At 57.5% G+C, this 18,618-nt stretch overlaps 1 protein-coding gene across 1 annotated transcript; it reads left to right on the top strand.

Moving 5' to 3' along the window:
• Positions 1 to 7,151: 7,151 nt before the first annotated feature.
• Positions 7,152 to 13,029, top strand: ZP4 (zona pellucida glycoprotein 4). Its single transcript, XM_070401460.1, has 12 exons — positions 7,152 to 7,326; positions 7,542 to 7,663; positions 7,735 to 7,837; positions 8,314 to 8,463; positions 9,331 to 9,518; positions 10,012 to 10,109; positions 10,622 to 10,752; positions 10,925 to 11,114; positions 11,192 to 11,339; positions 11,604 to 11,679; positions 12,688 to 12,804; positions 12,926 to 13,029. Exons 1-12 carry the CDS (start codon positions 7,152 to 7,154, stop codon positions 13,027 to 13,029), a joined length of 1,602 nt encoding a protein of 533 aa, XP_070257561.1.
• The last annotated feature ends 5,589 nt before the right edge of the window (positions 13,030 to 18,618 follow it).

Genomic DNA, 18,618 nt, shown 5'->3' with positions numbered 1-18,618 from the left:
CCTGTGTGTGTGTTTGCCGCCTGGCGCCCCAACGCCAGCTCCACTGGAGCAGAGAGGCCCCTGGCGTCTCCCCGCTGTGCCCAGAAAGCACTCAGGCAACGTGTGCGGTGAACCCGGAACAGCTGGCATCCACCGGGCCGAGCAGAGCAAAGAAATCAGGCCATTATCGGAGGCCTGAGGGGCGCGCAGTGAGCAGATGTGCTGGGTGAGCCAGGGTAGCACCTGCCAGCTTCCCCGGCAGCCCCTCCGAGGCTTCACCCCACAGCGCCTGGTCCTCAGAGAAGAAGAGACGGGGCGGCAGGCGGGGCTCTATTCCCCAGCAGGGACTCGTGACCCAGCTTCTGAGACTCAAACTGGAAAACAACATCCGCCCAGGAAAACAGCTTAAAGCAGAACGGAGCCCCTGGGACCGGGAACGCCAGCCTCCGGGTGTGCGATCCCCACGGGGGCCCTGCAGCAGACGCTTCGCCTCCCCCAGGGGCCTTGCACAGACGCCAGCCTCTCCAGCCGCCGTCCCCTGAGCTTCCCAGACTTTCCTGAGAAAAGGGTGCTCGCTTGGGGAACCGCAGGCTAAACAGCGCTGTTGATGAGAAGACTTCGCCGAGAACTCGCTTGGTGAATCCGAGAAAGAGAACACAAAACACAGAATTTCCCCCATCCCCCCAGCACTCGCACCCGCCCTTCCCCGACATCGCACTGGACACTGGGATCATCTTCATGAACTTATTTCATACGATTGGGCAGAAAATCACAGGTCGCATATGATAATCCCCAAATGAGGACATGAACCAAGAGCTGAGAGCAAAATCAATATAGTCAATGTGACTCTGAGGGCAAAACTTAACGACAAACCGAGACTATTTTTAACCTTAAAATTATTGTTTCAGATAGATCTATAGACAGTTTGTATTTTTAAAAGCCTGCCCCTGGATAACGAGCAGGTCCCCTGTTTGCGTCCACAGAACTGAGCCCTTGTATGCCTCCCAGTTCTAAGAAGCACAAATACTCACACACAGTGGTTACCTATACAGCGTCCATCCCTGGCAGCCAGCCTGACACCCATCTGTGTATATAAAAGCCTCATAGGCCAAGAGTCCCCTCAGGAGGTCAACCGACTGGGAGTGAGATCGCTCGCTATGACGTGCGCTGACCACCAGGGGGAGGCACAGAATGAAGGAAGTTCCCTGCCACTAGGGACCCTACCCGTGCACTAATTTCGTGCACTGGGCCTCTAGTCCAGTGGTTCTCAACCTTCCTAATGCTGCGACCCTTTAATACAGTTCCTCATGTTGTGGTGACCCCCAATTTCATTGTTACAAATTGAACATTGTTAAAGCATAGTGATTCATCACAAAAACAATATGTCATTATAGATGTGTTTCCCGATGGTCTTAGGCGACCCCTGTGAAAGGGTCGTTCGACCCCCAAAGGGGTCGCGACCCACAGGTTGAGAACCGCTGCTCTCGTCTTTGATGACAGGCAATCTAAGAGACAAGCCATTGTGTGCTTATCCAGGTACCGCACGGCACCCTCTTTTCCTCAAAGGCACCACGAACCAAGAGAAGAAAAACAAACGTGAAAGCCAGTCTGCCCTTGTGACCTAGACTGGCACCCGTTGAGGGATGTGAGCAGCGAGATGTCCAGGCCACCCACCCGGCCGGTTCTGGCCCAGCCCAGCACCCCGAGGCCCTGCGAGGCACTGGCTCCTGCCCTCTGACACACGGGGAAGTTGCAGGCTCTTTCTAAGGCTGAGTGATGTGCACAACGCAGAAGGGAGAAGCAGGCGGAAGGGAGAAGCAGGCGGAAGGGAGAAGCAGGCGAAGGGAGAAGCAGGTGGAAGGGAGAAGCAGGCGGAAGGCTCTCGGTCAGCCCCAGGCAATGCTGTCCTAACACTGTGGGCCTTGGGCCTCCATCCTGCAGCCAAATGAGGCCAAAGATCGTTTTTCTAAACAAAGAGAAATAACCATTAATCACTTTCCCAGAAGCTAAGTGTAGCAAGTCCAGAATCTCACATGTTGGTTTTTCGTTGTATTCTTTGTTTTGTTTTGTTGTTGTATTCTTATTGGTTTGTTTTTAATCCTTACCTGAGTGTTGATGTTTAGAAAGAGAGTGGAAGGGAGAGAGGAGGGGGAGAGAGAGAAGAAAGAAGCATCTATGAGAGAGAGAGAGAGAGAGGGAGAAAGAGAGAAACATCGATGTGAAAGAGATACATCAGCCCTAGCTGGTTTGGCTCAGTGGATAGAGCATCGGACTGTGGACTACAGGATCCCAGGTTCGATTCCAGCCAAGGGCACATGACCAGGTTGCAGGCTTGATCCTCAGTAGGGGGTGTGCAGGAGGCAGCCGGTTAGTGATTCTCTGTCATCATTGATGTTTCTATCTCTCTCTCCCTCTCTCTTCCTCTCTGAAATCAATAAAAATATATTTAAAAAAGAAAGAAAGTGATACATCAGCTTGTTGCCTCTTTGCACATGCCCAACTGGGGCCGGGGATTGAACCTGCAACTGAGGTAATGCCCTTGACCAGGAACCTTCGATCCACGGGCTGACGCCCTAACCACTGAACACCCCGGCCAGGGCAAGAATCTCACATTTTGACTCAACACATGGACAAAAGGTGGTGTCTGGCATTCGTATTCTTCTCGCCGAAATACTGACATGTTTACGCTTCCTGTAGTTCCTCACACTTCATGACAAGCAATTTATTATACACAAAAGAATTTCAAAGGTGCACCTCTGGCAGAATAAACATCCTCATCCATTTTTTACGATGAATGACCGAGGCAGCATCTGAAATCCAATTCCTCTTCCCACACATTTCACTGCCTGGCCCCTGGCTGCAGAACCCCAGGTCCCAGCACCGCGCCCCCCCACCTGCTCCCCACCTCATCCGTGGGGGGAGGTGGAGGAGGGACTCCAGCCCTCGCCTTGCCCTGCAGCTGTTGACAGCAGCTTACACCCTAAGCTCAACATGCATCATAAAACATTTTCAATCCGCTCTGTCTCCAAGCGTTTGTGTGCTTTTTAAATCATTGATTGGCTTATAGGAAGCAGAGGACAAAGTTAAGCTCATTCTGAAAGGAGAAATGTGTGGTTTCCCTATGATAGCGGCAGAAATAGCCTGTTGGGGACCAGCTAGGACGGCAAGGAACAGGCATCACGCTCTGTTGGCCGCGATGGCATTGTTCTGATTGGAGAAGGCACAGCCTAACCTGGCTGGGAGTAGCCTGTGGGCCTGGGCGCTCACCTGGACATGCGGCCCCTCCTCCCCATCCGGGCACTGCCTGTGATCACGGAAAGATCGACAACCTTGCTCCAAACCAGAGCCACCAGCCCTTTGAAGACCCCCCGCCTTTGCACACCCACAGGCCTTTGCAAATCTCCAGCCCCCATTACCTGTGAACTGCCCATTTGACGTACCCTTTTACCTACTTGCCCATGTCATCTTCGTCCTCCTACCCTATATAAGCAGCTGGCTGATGGTGGGGGGCAGAGCAGATGTTTGTGGGTGACCTGCCACTCTCCCACGCTGCCGGCAGGACTGGAATAGACGCTCATCTAGGACCCAACCCTGTCTCTGCTGAACTGGCGCAAGTAGTGACAGATAACACGGGCCCATGGATTGTCCGGTCACACAGCCATTACTGATCTGTAAGCACAAAATATTTTGTTTTCTTAGTGTTTATTTCCCGCTTTTTTTTTGTGGCTGGCCTTGACATCACAGAATTGCTAGCAGCACAACCATCAGATCAATTCCATTTCCAGGAACCGTGGTGCGGTTGCTTTTCTTGCGTCCTTAGCCCAGCACGAGGTCCCCCTGCGGGCCTCAGGGGGGCGGTAGGCAGTCTGCTCGGGAGGCTGCCCCTGCCGCCAGCATCTCGGAAGTAGTTCAAGGCCGACCGCGGTGCGCTGTGCCGCTGTCTGGCCTCACCTTGTCTTGTGCTAGCAAATCCATAAAAGGTCTAGTCCGTGGTGGTGAAAAGTGTCCCTGGGCCATTTCAGAGTTGTCACTGGCAAGTCCCCTTTCAACACTGAGAACTGTAGGGTATGGATGCGTTAAGGTAAAAGAACATTCAAACCTGTCAAGAATTTTTGCGAGTGTGTTTGAGCCAAACTGTCGACAATTCCCAGGATGCAGAATCTCAATGTACTGAGATCATGCTCCGGAGAATGGCGGTTTTTCACCTTGTTCGATATATTTCTAGAGGCCTGGTGCATGAAATTCGTGCACTCGGGGAGGGGGGGGGTCCCTCAGCCCAGCCTGCACCCTCCTGCAGCCCAGGAGCCCTCGGGGGATGTCCCACTGCCGTGGAGGTAGGAGAGGCTCCTGCCACCGCTGCTGCACTCACCAGCCATGAGCCTGGCTTCTGGCTGAGCAGCACTCCCCCTGTGGGAGTGCAATGACCACAAGGGGGCAGCTCCTGCATTGAGCGTCTGCCCCCTGGTGGTCAGTGCACATCATAGCGACCGGTCGTTCTGCCATTTGGTCGATTTGCATATTAGCCTTTTATTATACAGGCTAATCGAAAGAGATAAGTGGGTTACATGAAATCCATTGGTGTAGATTAGGGAGGTGGGAGAAAGTAAAGGGGGAGACCTCTGGGGTTGGATAAAAAGTAAAATGATAGACGCGTGCTTCTCTGACATGTGGATGCAGGTTAGTTAACAATCAGCAATTAACATGATGACAATAACAGGGAGGGAATGTGTGGTCTGCGCCCTGGTGCATCGGTTGTGCCCCGAGGGGCCTGGGAAAAGGGAAGTTACTAGTCACCCCGACATTCCACAGGTGTGTTATCAGATGCACAAAGACAGTAGGCTCAGGAAAGATCAAAGTTGATCTTTGTCAAGGAAGATACTGGCCCAGAACATGACGACCCTCCATAAACTGCTGTTTAATGAAAGGCTTTCAATTTCAGACCATCCTTGGTGGTTAGTTTAGGTCTTGACTTTGCAAGGCCGCCCCGCAGGCCAGCCCTGGGCTCGTCAGGTTAGCATGTGGCCCTTTTCTTTGTCCATACACGTCCGCAAAAACACGACAAGTTCATGCCCTGTGGGCACACCCCGCTCCTCACTTCTCTCTTTCTCTCGTCCCACGTTGCTGTTCGCCCGCTCAGAAGGGCATGGCCGCGCCTGCCTCAATGAGGCCGCTTGCCCACATTCCCCGAACGCGGGCAAGGCAGCCGCCAAACCGCCAACCCCCCGCCCGGGTTTCCCCGCCAGCCTTGGAACAGCGGGTTCCGCGGACACGAAAGGAAAGCATTTCTTCCAACAACACCACATGGATGTTTGTACAAAATAATTCCCAGAACAAGCCCTTAAAGGGGAGATAGTCACATGCATTCAACTTGCAAATCCATTAATTTCTTTACTAAGTAGCCTGGCATTTTTGCTGCTTCATTAAAGTGGGGGAGGGAGGAGTTCCGTCCACTCTAAGGCTTGCCTAATCAATGCTAACAAATGTTTGTATACATCTAAAAACCGTAGTTAAGTCATTAATATTACAACAAGGGTGATTCCTAAACATAGACCAAGAGCCCATGAGCGTGGGGGGTCCGTGGCGGGCAGTTCCTCTGCTTCCGTTAGGATTCTGCAGACAAGCATCGTCTCTATTCCTGTCCCACTTCCCATTTCCTTGGTAACCGTGATCCCGACACAGGATTCAGGTTCAAGGACCACAGGAGGCGGGCGCAGGCGGCAGGGAGTGGGGAGCGGGGGAGCGTGCCTGAGCCGCCTCCACACTGATAAGGGGACAAAGGAGGCGGGAGGAGCTGCCGAGGAGCCGTGTTTGCTGTTCCCGTCCTGTCCTGTTGAACGGCCGATGTTCCGCTTGACTTTCTGCCCCAAGTATTTTGCAGAGTCGCCTCTGACTGAAGGCAGCCCGAGGGGAATGTGCCAGAAGCCGGGCGGCCAGAGAGAGCGGCCACTTCGTTTATCCTGAAACCCGCACACTGGGTGGGGGTCTGCCTCCCGGGCTGAGCTAAGGGGAGGGAGTCTCCTCAAGTCCCAGCTCCGTGCTCAGCGCCCTGGGCTCCCTGCCCTCCAGCCCACGGCCACATGCTTGGCCGAGACTTACAAGCATCGGGCCTGGTGCCAGCAGGTGGGAACCTGCAGAGCTAACTGAGCAGGTGCATCTGGGCTAAGGATTTAACAGTTAACGTTTCCACTTGGAAGTTAGTCTTTCACCCCGGGGTGCAGAGAAATCAATAATGTAGAATGTCAGAGATGGAATTTCCCCCAATGAATGAATAACTGACGTATATCTGGTTTGCAAAGCCATGCACAGCATATCTGCTATATCTGAGATATAGATATAGAGAGATATAAATGTAGAGATTAAATATAGATGTATAGATATAGAGATGTCTAGATATGTAGATATATAGGTACATACTAGTAGAATCTCATTGTTGTGCAAAATGAAGCAACCCCACGAGGCATTAGTAGAAACAGTAACAGAGTCGTTGCTGCCCCATATCGACAGAGGACACCACCAAGGTTTTTTGAGGAAAGTCAATGCCTTTTTTCCACTTTGCAGGTGGAAAAGCTGTAACTCACTGACAGGGGTCACACATGAATGATGAGAGAGAACCTTTGATCGGCTGCCTCCTACACGCTACCCTCTGGGGATCGAGCCTGCAACCCGGGCATGTGCCCTGACCGGGAATCGAACCCTGACCTCCTGGTTTATAGGTGGGTGCTCAACAGCTGAGCCGCGCCAGCCGGGCAACACAGACTCTCCCACCAGGGGCTACTGTGCCCACATTACAGACAAGGACACGGATGCCTGCCCGGGGCCTGCAGCTCTCGGTGGCAGAGCAGGGCCGGCCTAGACAGGCAGGGTCCCGGAGGAAGGCCTTCCGAGGCCGGCGAGCGGTCGGCTCTGCCCTGGGCCCGAGGGAGCCTCCTGGATAACAGGCCCCAGGTTTCTCTGGGCCCCGGGGGCCCTCAATCTGATCGCCCCGCTTAACCCGCTTAACCCGAGGCCGCTGCGGGCCAGGCTGGGCTGCAGGAGCCCCACCTGCGGGGACGGCCGTGCGCCCACACCTGGCCTTCCTTCTCCGCATATAAGGGGCCCTCCGGCGCCCACACGCCGGCTCCAGCTCCGGCACTGACCTCGACCTGCAGGACGCCCCGCGCTCCCCCCGCGCCATGTGGCTGTGCCCCCTGCTGCTCTGCCTGCCCCTGTCTCTGGCCCTGAGCGGCCAGCGTGAGCCCGAGGCCCCAGAAGATGCGGGTGAACTGCACTGCGGGCCCGAGGGCCTCCAGTTCACCGTCCACCCCCTGGGCCAGGCCTCGGGGACCCCTCCCGCGCTGATAGCCTGGGGTAAGGCTGCCGCCCCCACTCACCTGGCCTGCCCACCCGGCAATGGCTCCTCTCTGCCGCCTCCTCCAGCCGCCCTCCGGCCTCCTGTCTTCAGCGGGGCCCTGGGGTCCCTCTCCTGGGTGGTGGGTGGCCCCGTGGAGCTGGGTGCTCCCTGTGCGGTCGCCGTGGTGACTGGGCCCTCGGGACCGTTGCCCTCCCTCCCTCCCTCCCCCCAGACGACCACGGGCTGCTGCACCGGCTGCAGAACGACTCCGGCTGCGGCACCCGGGTGTCGGCCGGCCCGGGCAGCTCCCTGGTGCTGGAGGCGTCCTACGGCGGCTGCTACGTCACCGAGTGGGTGAGTAGGACCCGGGCCTGGGGACCCCCGAGCCGCCCGGGCCCCAGGCTGACGCCGGCCCGTCTCTGCAGGGTTCCCAGCACATCATGCCCGTGGGGCTCGAGCAGGGGGACACCGCCGGGCACCGGGCCGTGGCGACGGCCAAGCTGCTCAAGTGCCCCGTGGGCCTCCCAGGTACGCGGGCCGGGCCCACCTGCGCGGTGAGTGACACCTGTCACTCGTGAAGGCCCCGCCCCCATGCACATCCTCAGAGAACCTCCACCTGAGGCTGGGGTGCAGTCTGTGGTCTAAAGGGGCAATGCTGATAAAACGGGGTGACAGCCCCCCCAGACCCACGCCGATCTGCCGCCCCGGCCGCTGCAGGTCCCAGAGGCGAGCAGGAACGGGGGCCTGGGCGGAGGGCACCCCCACGGGGAAACCTTTCCCTGAGGAGGGTGAGGAGCCCCCTGCTTCTAGGGGTCTCGTTAGACCTTCTTGCTCAGAAAGGGCCCATTTCAGGGCCTCTCCCAGGTGCCTTCCATGGGCCTCATTCCCGGAGACCTCGCCACGGGCGGGACGGGGAGACCAACGGGAACGTTCACCTTCGAGCAGTGGCTCCCCAGGCCCCGGCTCTGTCACCAGCTCGGGCTGCTCTGCTCCCCACCGTCTAGGCCTCGACGCGCTGGGCGCTCACCTGTGCGACTCGGTCCCCGTGGGGGACAGGCTGCCCTGCGCCCCGGCTCCCGCCACTCCCCGGGCCTGCAAGGCGCTGGGCTGCTGCTACAACCCCAGCGGCAGGTCCTGTTACTATGGAAACACAGGTGAGGCGGCTGCTCTACAAGCAGCGGAGGGAAGTGCCCATTACCTGCAGCTGAGCCGGGGGGAGGGCTAGTCCCCCACCCCCACCCTTCACCCCCCAGGTACCTACAGCTAAGCCTGGGGGAGGGCTAGTCCCCCACCGACCCCCCTCAGGAGGCAGGGGCTGGAGGCAGAGGCCCAAGCAGGGCAAGCTTCCTCCAGGCTCCTGGTTTCTGGGCTCCTAGAAACCATGCAGAACGAAATAACAGGTGTCTGGGCAGTGTGGTGTAGTGGTTAGAGCCAGCCTGTGCCCCAGAGGGTCTCTGCTGTAGTTCCCAGTCAAGGTTTGACCCCCAGCCCTGGTCAGGGCACATGTGGGGGGCAGCCAGCTGCTGTTTCTCTCTCTCTCTCCCCCACTTCTCCTCTCTCCCCTCCTCCCTCCCTCCCTCCCTCCTACTCTCTCTAAAATATTAACCCATGGACAAAGTTTCCTCAGGTGAGGACTTTAAAATAACATAATGCCGCCTGGAAGCCAAATCCAGGTGCAGGTGCCACCTGGGTGAGCCAGGAATGGCCCGCCCCGGCCAGGGGCCCCCAGGCTGAGGCTAGAGGGCCTCCCCTCAAACGCCACTGTCTCCACATCCCATCCCACCGAGGTTTCCCAAGGCAAACGCCCCTCTGTCCTCGGCTCTGAACACAGCGAACAAGAACCACTGAGGTTAAACAGGTGCTGAGTCCTCCAGGAGGGAGGCACCCATGAGTGACCCCCCAGCCGGGCGTGGGCAGCTGGACCGGCACCCGGTCGGGGGTGCCGTGAACATGACAGAACTCTGAGGCCCAGGCAGCCGACCGCTGGCGGGGACACAGCTGAGCAGCCTCTGCCCTTGCAGTGACCTCCCGCTGCAGCCGGGACGGCCGCTTCGCCGTGGCCGTGGCCCGCAACGTCACCTCGCCGCCCCTGCTCCTGGACTCTGTGCGCCTGGCCCTCGGCAACCACAGCGAGTGCCGCCCCGCGGTGGCCACGCCGGCCTTCGCCCTGTTCCGGTTCCCCGTCACCACCTGCGGGACCACCCGGCGGGTGAGCAGGCGGACCCTCCGCTGGGGGCCTCACCCTGGAGGCGGCAGGCGTGTGCTCGGCTGGGGCGGCGGGGGCGGGGTGCTGGGCAGGAAGGGTCTCCCCAACACTGCGTCCAGGGGGCTGGTCTCCGGGACAGGAGAGCTCACCCCAGGGACCCTGCCACCCAGCCATCCCTGCGCACGGGGCCTGGCGCCCCCACCAGCAGAGAACAGGAAGGGGCGCCTCTTATTCTCTTGCCCCGAAAGCAAGCAGGGGCCTCACCTGAGTTCACCTGAGTCCTCCAGCCCCTCCTTTCCTTTGTCCTCAAGTGAAGTGACGTGACTATGTCCCCTCCTCTGCCTGTGGAGCAGAAAACGCCACAAACACGAACAGGATAGCATCGCCGGGGGCCGGGCCCCGCACGCAGGGGCCGGGGCAGTGGTCATGGCCAGTAGGGGCTGGGGCAGCGCCCTGGCCAGCAGGCGTGCCACGTCTCCTTCACCTGCCCTCCCAGGTCACTGGGGACCAGGCCGTCTATGAAAATGAGCTGGTTGCAGCCCAGGATGTGAGAACCTGGAGCCGTGGCACCATCACCCGTGACAGTACCTTCAGGTAAAGGCCTTCGCTCGCCTGACGCTACTCCTCTAGGCTGAGCTGCCCTCCTGGCATAGATCAGGGGTTGGCAGGTGAGTCCTCGGTCCCCAGAGCCCGACTCCACAGGACGATTCCTGGTGACCAGAGAACCTGTCACCTGCCTGACCCCAGTGTTTCTTGCCTCCAGATGTTTCTTGTCAACTGTGCCCCCTCCTGGACCTCCGTTATGGTTTCATCTTCGTATCAAATCCCTGTTTGATCTTCCCCGACTACACTCTCCACCCAAAAAGCACCTGTTTCTACAGGCCCATGTCTGTTCTCGGGCGTCTCTTACATCTTCCTTTCTTAAATACTGACCCCCTTTCCACAATGGTCTCCCCAACTCAAATAGAGCCCCTCCACCCCCAGGCCAGGAACCACGCCCATCATGTTGACAAGCGTGTCCAACCCCTGGCACTCAGTAGTTCCTCCCGCATGACACCCAAGGGGCCTCGCCCGCCGGGGAGCGGCTGACGCCTCTTTCTCTGCAGGCTCCGCGTCAGCTGCACCTACCCGGTGAGCAGCAGCGCCCTCCCGGTCAACGTCCAGGTCTCCCTTCTCCCACCGCCCCCTCCCGAGACCCAGCCAGGGGCCCTCACCCTGGAGCTGCAGATTGCGAAAGGTGAGGCCCTCTTGGCCGGAGGGCTTGGCTGCAGCCCGAGCCTGTCCCTCTTCGGGGCCTGGAGACCCTGTCTGGGCCACGGATACTTGCTAGAGGCGTGGGCGATGGCCCGTCTCACGCAGCCCCGGGCGGCCTGGCTCCATCCTCTTCCCCTCACTGTGGCCTCTTGCAGATGGAAACTACAGCGCCTACTACCGCGCGAGTGACTACCCGGTGGTGAAGTTGCTCCGGGACCCCATCTACGTGGAGGTCGCCCTCCGCCACAGGACCGACCCCGACCTGGGGCTGCTGCTGCATCAGTGCTGGGCCACGCCCGGCCCCGACCCCGGGCAGCAGCCGCAGTGGGCGCTGCTGGTGAATGGGTGAGTGGCTGGCGCCTGTGCCCGAGGCAGCCCCCCCAGGAAAGCCCCCTCCCCCTGACTGTGGGTGTCCTGCTTAGATGCCCCTACGCCGGAGACAACTACCGGACCCAGCTGATCCCCGTCCCGGAGACCGAGAGCCTGCGATTCCCTTCCCACGCCCAGCGGTTCAGCATCTTCACCTTCAGCTTCGTGGACTCGGGGTCCGGACGGGCGCTCGGGGGGCCGGTATGATGCTCCTTCCCTGCCCCCTGGCAGGGCTCTGCACCCCCCAGCTCCATGGTGTCCACGTGAAGCCACTCCTCGGCCGAGCTGGCCTCCCAGGTTGGCTGCTGGTGCTGCCTCGGGACGATCCCGGGTACCAGTGACCCCCTGGCATGGGCTTGGGCTGCCGGGACCTTCTAACGCCTCTGCACAGCCTCCGGGGGAGATGGGGCTCTCGGCCTCTCGGGATGAGGGGCTACCCCGTGACCCCACTCTCTCGGCTCCCAGGTGTTCCTGCACTGCAGCGTGTCCGTCTGCCAGCCTGCGGGGTCCCCGTCCTGCGTGGCCTGCCCTGTGACCAGGCGTGAGTATCCGAGCTCGCGACACGCGTCCCAGGCTAACCTCCCACCCCGTGTGCACAGGACTCAGACTGGAGATGAGCCTATTAACGAGGCCTCTCCAAGGACTTCTATGAGGCTTCCGAATCCCAGGCCTTTTAAACAGACGCTAAAAATCCTCCAACAACTCTCAGCCTTAGCGTTTTCCATATGAATTTTCACTAGGCCAGGAGTCCAACTGGTTTATGGCTCACATGTGGCCCGATTCTTACAGTCACACACCACACACCCCTCTCCCTGGCCAGCTCGTAAAGGTAGACTCTACACCTGCTTGAAGCACCTCTGGCCACGTGTCCTGAAGATCTACAAGTGGATGTGACTGGAGGCTTAGAATACACACTGTAGGGAGGCCCAAAGCTGGTGTGTGTGTGTGTGTGTGTGTGTGTGTGTGTGTCTGCCTGATCACTAACATTTACTGTCTCGCCCCTGAATCAGTAGGACCCACGTCCCCTGAAGCTCTAAGGCTCTGCTGGTACAAACACACACACAAACCTGTTAAGTATCGCATGTCTAACTCCAATGATCCCGCATCCACATCCCTCCTGAGAACTAGAACCAACTTGTCCAAGGCCCCGTCGCTGGCGAAAGACGCGGAATTCAAACAAAGCTCTGCTCTGTGAACCGATCGCCAGTTACCTTTGTATCGTGGTGTTCATAGGCTATTTATTGTCTAAGTTACTGTTCAGGAAAGAAGGGCAGGGCAGTCTGACATGACCCGGAGGCCCCCATTCTGGTGCAATGAGGTAACAGCGCTCCATGAAGCCTGTCTCGCTCAGATTCCTATTAACGTCCTAATAGGTGTAAGACCTGCTCATAGGTTTAGTGTGTGAGACTTCACATGGTTTTTTTCTTCAGGCCGGAGCAGAGCTGTCCATGTTGAGGAGCCCTGCCTCACACCGGACTCTCACTCCCTGACCCCCCCACAACCCCGTGAGCAAAACCCTAAAACCCTCCCCTCCCTCTCCCTCCGACAGGAAGGAGAAGCTCTGACGTCCATGACCCCAACAGCACCGCCTTCATCTCGAGCCAGGGCCCCATGATCCTGCTCCAGGCCACGGAGGACCCTTCCGGAAAGCTTCCTAAATACTCAAGTGAGTGGAAGACCTAAGGGCCCACCTGGACCAGGGGGCAAACCACAGCTTCCCCTCTCTCACCCCCACTTCCCTTCCCCTCCCTCACCCCAAGTCACTGCCCTTACCTCCCCTCCGCCAGGTGCTGCGGGAGACTCCGGGGCCTTGTGGGTGGCCGGCCTCTCGGGGACCGTCGTTGTGGGAGTCTTGGGCCTGACCTACCTGGCTGTCAAGAAATGGAGCTGAATCCCTCAGACCAAACGCACTAATAAACCGAGATTTCACCAGCAGCCCGTGCCCGCGTCTCATTGGCAAGGCTGGTCTCTTTGGGTAGCTCGTTGCCTGTCTGCGGTTGGCATTTCTCCTTTCCAGCTTGAGGGTGTGTTTTACCCACCGACAGAATACAAACCGTGGCACCCTAACCTCCCACCCCAGCCCTTCTCCCTTCTGAAGGGAACACCCTTTCAGTAGTTTCACGGTTAGCTGATGACTCGGTGTTCGCAAGAACTAAGCATCTCAGACCGACCAGAGATGCGCACAACGAAGTTCTTCCCACGGTCACGCTGGGGCAGAGCGGGTCTGTGGGAGCCACAGGGGGAGACACTTTCTTCTCCAGACGAACGTCCAGCTCAGGAGCTCTGTGGGAGCGCGTGCTGTGGGTCACGCTCAGGGCAGTCTCCCCTTCTCCTCGGGCAGCCCTGCAGGGCACCTGGTAGACCAGGTGTCCCCACTCCTCGGCAAGAGGGAACTCTTGGTTGCCTGGCCTCTCAGCACCGTATTCATCTTGGCTCTTAAACAGCTGCTTTGTGGTCACACCAGGCACCCTTCACACCGCGGAGCAGGGGCCAATATCCACTTAACTGACAGGGACACTAGATGGGGACTGGAACCACCCCAGATGCTTGGCGACACACCCGAGTCCCGTGAAGACCGAGTAAGGTGGGCGTTCGCCCCCAATTCCCAGGATCTGGGGCAGATAGAGGTCGAATAACGCGCCCTCTAACACCAAGCAAGGGCGGGGGGCCGTCTGAGGGAAGCGGGTGTGAGAAGCCAGGATCACCAGGTCAAACCATGGTCGAGCTGGAACGCGGGCCAACTCCATCTTGCCCTGAGAGCACTGGGCTCTCTCTCGGTGGGGCTGCTTCACCCAGCGGGAGTTCAGAGGCCTGTCTGCCCGATGCTGGAGTTGTGGCGGCCTTGCAAACTCAGAGACCTACAGGAACCCCACCGGGGGCCTGAAATGAAAGCCTTTTCACTAAAGAGCAGTTTACAGAGGGTAGATGTGTCCTAGACCCGTACCTTTCTTGGCAAAGATCAACTTCAATCTTTATTTAGAGCCTACCGTCTTTTTGCAAACACACCTGTGGAATGTCGGGGTAATGTGTAACTTCCCTTTTCCCAGACCCCTCAGGGTCCAACAGATGGCATCAGGGCAGAGACCACAAATGCCCTCACTGTTAATTGTTGGCTGTTCGCTATCCTATGCCCACCTGTGTCAAAGAAGCATGTGTCTATCATTATACTTTTTATCCAACCCCAGAGGTTCTAGCCCCACCCCCACCCCTGCTCCCCCTTAGCTTTCTCCTGCCTCCCTAATCTGTCGCCAGTGGATTTCATGTAACTCACTTAGGCCTCCTCCTTGGAAGGCAGTTTATAAAAATAAATTAAATAAAACCGCCATTCTCTGGAACATTGTCTCAATGCATGGAGATTCTGCTTCCTGCCAATGTGGACAGTTTGGCTCAAATAGACTCACCAGTTCTTTACAGGTTTGAATGTTCCTTATGTCAACACAGTACATGTCTCCTGTGTGTCCTCCCAGGGGCACACGGAAAAGGCACTGTCACAAGGTGACTTTGATTTGACCTTGGTGGGGAAAGCAGCCTGGGCTGGCTTTTTGTCCGAGCTCCTTGAGGCAGACCTGGGGGCGGGGAGACGGAGCCTGTGTGTGGAGTCTGGGGTCGCGTCTGCGGTGGTGTCTGCATTGGGGGGGCTGCAGGCTGCTGACATGGCTCTGTGGCCCAGTCCCCTGTCTCTCTCTCTCTCTCTCTCTCTCTCTCTTTCTCTCTCTCTCTCAGTGGTTTCCACCTGGGAGCACGCTGTGCCCAGGAAGCAGCAGACAGGTGACCCTCTATGACGAAGTCCACTTTAAAGGAGGTTAGGAGAAGCCCGCTGCCAACAGCACACGTAAACTCGATGAGTCAACCCGTTTGCGATCACCACGCAGACAGGCTCAATCTGGTCCTCGGGGTGGCCCCCGCAGCCCCCCACGGAGCCCTGCAGCGCTTCGGGGGACCCCACACCCCTGCTTTGGAGGCCGATGGGCTCAGTGTCCCGTGCTGCCTGCGAAGGAGCCCTCCTCTCATCCCCCCGGGTCTGCATGGTAAGATTCCTAAATTGCCATTTTAGCCATTTAAAACCAAAAAACCCCAAAACCTCTGGTGCCTCAGGAGCCATCTCCTTTTGGCCACAAAAGAAAAATAAAATATGGAAACTCTACTAATTGAACTATGACGGCACCATGAGCGCGGCCGCCCCGCGGAGGCCTGGCGAAAAGCAGAGGAGAATATATGAATGCAAACCGCGCGCACAAGCAGTGCTGCTTAAACCCGCTGCTCTTAATAAATATTTATTTCACGTTGATGACGCCCTGGGCGAAATGAAAAACAAATGAGACGCAGAATTAGAGCCTACCCTGGCGACCTGACCGCAGGGAAAGGCTATTCTACGAAGCAGATGGCGTGCAGGGGAAGAGATTAATTTGTGCATTTTGACCCTGGGATGACCACTTTGGAGCATGGAATTATAATGATCGCTTTTTGGCATCGGCCACATGCAGACACAGTGGAGGCAGTTTGCATGAGTCACTTTACTTAATGCTCACGATGGCCTAGGAAGCGGGTACTATTATCATCTGCATCTTCAAAAACAGCCCTTGCTGGGGAGCAGCGTCGGTCTGAGCGTCATCCATGTACCAAAAGGTTGTGTGTCCGGCGTGTACGATGGCAACCAATCAATGTTTCTCTCTCACACCGATGGTTCTCCCCCCCCACCCCCGCCCCTTTAAGATCAATAAACATATCTTCGGGTGAGGATTAAAAACGAGATTCCTGAGTTTTATAAAGTTGGTAGATACAGCAGCCTTTCCGTCAATATTTCACGAGCGACGATGGGCGGTGTGGCCGCCTCGCGGGGCCTGGCGGGCCGCCGCCTCCTGTGTGCGTCCCGAAGGCGGGGGAGCAGGTCGAGTCCCCACCTCCAGGCTGACCTTCTGCCCCAGGCCTCCCGGCTTCTCCGGAGCCGGAGAGCAGAGCGTGTGTGAGTCCACGTGCTCATCCGAACTTGGAGCGAATTGTCCTGGTTTCTCAGACTCCCTGACCCCAGGCCACTGTCCCTGCGGTGCCCCCTCCACGCTGCCCCGTCCTAGCACACACTCCTCCATGTCTCTCCACTGTCATTTGGGAATAGCGTTCGTGTTCCACTGAACATCCGGGACTCGGGGGCGTGGCAGGGGCTCGCACAGCCGTCGGGGGCCCTGAGCCCACAGCTCGGTGGGAGCCTTTCCTCTCAGTGCCCAGAACATGCACACAAGATCCCGGCCGGCGTGGCTCAGTGGTTGAGCATCGACCTACGAACCAGGAGGTCACGGGTTTGATTCCCGGTCAGGGCGCAAGCCCAGGTTGTGGGCTCCATCCCCAGTGTGGGGCGTGCAGGAGGCAGCCGATCCATGGTTCTCTCTCATCATGGATGTTTCTCTCTCTCTCTCCCTCTGCCTTCCTCTCTGAAACCAGTAGATATATTTTAAAAAGTGTACACAAGAATGGTAGACACCATCCACGGTGACACCATCACTATTAGTGCCATGTTATCACCAGGATGCTGTTAAGTATATACTTACTGGCAGTGCAGAACTGCCCTAGAGAGTAACTTACTGAGGTCACTGCAGCTCAAGGCAGAGGTAAGGAAGGCGCTGATGATGCACCCGAGTGGGAGGGAAGGGAGGGAAGGGCTTAGGCGATCGGGGAATGACTGCTGTTAGCGGGACGGAGGGAGGGTTGGACGCTTAGAAGGAGTAAAGCAAAAAGCAAGACGATTGCAACTTGCAGAATTCCTTTCTAGGGCGCTGTTCTCAGAATGTCCACAAGACAGCACTATTGGGACACCTCTCTGAACCCCCACACCGCCCCCCCTACCCCCCAACATCACATAACTACAGAGCCTGGGCTCAGAGGGCTGAGGAGAGAGGACTAGACGCCCAAGGGATGGGCGCCCTCAGTCACGACGCCCGGGCAGACAGCTTGGGTCCAGAAGACAATTCAGTTCCCGTTTCTGCACCGAGGAAAGAGTAGAGCCTTCCACGGCCAAGGCCATCTTCTGGCAGGACCGGGGCCAATTTGCATACATGTCCCCACTTTCCACAAAGGCGCACCCACGCGCACGCCCAGCTGCCGAGGGGCAGCCGGGTTGGCAGGCACGGCCGCCGCCCGGGGCCGCCTGCTGCTGGGAGATAAGGCCACCCTGTCGCCCGGCCGAGTTCCCATGGGGACGTGGCGGGTTTATTCATTGTCCTGTTTGCAACGCCTCCACGTTTGAATTCGTTCCACTGAGGACAGGAGAGAGAGAATGTTGCCAATGCCGAGGGAGCCTCAGACAGATGGACAGACTGGAGAGGGCAGGGGCCACAGCGCCCTCCTATTGCCTGCAGCCTCCGCGTGGCTCTGACCAGCACTGGGGGATCCGCGGACAGTGAGTGACCACGTGGCTGAAGCCGATTAGCCTGCGTCCCAACATCCCCCCGCGGCAGGTCTTTCTCCCCTGGGCGCCGAGCCACCTGTCACTGCTTCCTGCCTCTGACCCAGCACAGCTCCCGATGGAGGAACCGAGCTTGTCCTGGCCCGTATAGCTCAGTGGTTAGAGCATCGGGTTGCTGTAGGGTCTTGGGTTTGATTCCCGGTCAAGAACACGTACCTGGGTTGCAGGTTCAATCCCTGGCCCTGGTTGGAGCGCAGGTGCATGGCAACTAATCCATGTGTCTCTCTCACGTGGATGTTTCTCTCCCCCCCCCCCCCCCCCCCGCCCCCGCTCTGTTCCACTCTAAAAATCAATGGAAAAAATATCCTCAGGTGAGGATTAACAACAACAACAGAGATGGGAAATAAATACTTTAAAAGATATTTATTGGAATAGTAAATATTTACGAAAAGCATTGTGTGTGGTACCTCATGTATAGTATTGAATTAATGCTGCACACAGCCCGTGCGGTAGAAGCTGTTCACGGCCGTTTATAGAGGGAGGGATTCGGAGACGAAGGGACTTGCCCAAAGGCCCGGGGGGACCCGCAGCAAGGCTAGCTTTCGGGCCCTTTCTTTCGGGTCTCACGTGTTCTTCCCCTTATAAAGCCTTTCAGAACCGCGACGAAGTGAAGGAACCAGAACGCGGAACTGTCCACGCACGGGGAAATGGTCCCACAAACCAGCACATATTTCCTTAGTGGAACATCACAGCGATTCCTGCGTATGTTGACGAAAACTATCATACCGCCAAAACATTCTCGTGTTAGAGTCTGAAGTGGCAAACTCTGGGGAGGAAATGACAGAATAACTACAGTTGCGTTTAAATAAAAGTCATCAAACAAAGACACAACGAGCCGGCACGTGAGAAAAGAAGACGGAGACGATGGTGGCAGCGGTGGGAAGGGCATCAGGTGTTAGGCCGGTGGGTCAGGTGGGACTTGGGCTCAGCAACCCTTTGGTACTTGGGTCCTGGCGAGGAAAGAATTCAGAGCCAAGACCCAAACTATCAGAGAACATTTATTTATAAAATCACGGAGGTCAA

Source organism: Myotis yumanensis, unplaced genomic scaffold, assembly GCF_028538775.1.
Source record: "Myotis yumanensis isolate MYYU_CA2020_CCGP unplaced genomic scaffold, mMyoYum1.0.hap1 SCAF_22, whole genome shotgun sequence".
Taxonomy (NCBI): domain Eukaryota; kingdom Metazoa; phylum Chordata; class Mammalia; order Chiroptera; family Vespertilionidae; genus Myotis; species Myotis yumanensis.
Note: the sequence above shows the minus strand (reverse complement) of the source record. Positions and strands in the feature narration are given on the sequence as shown.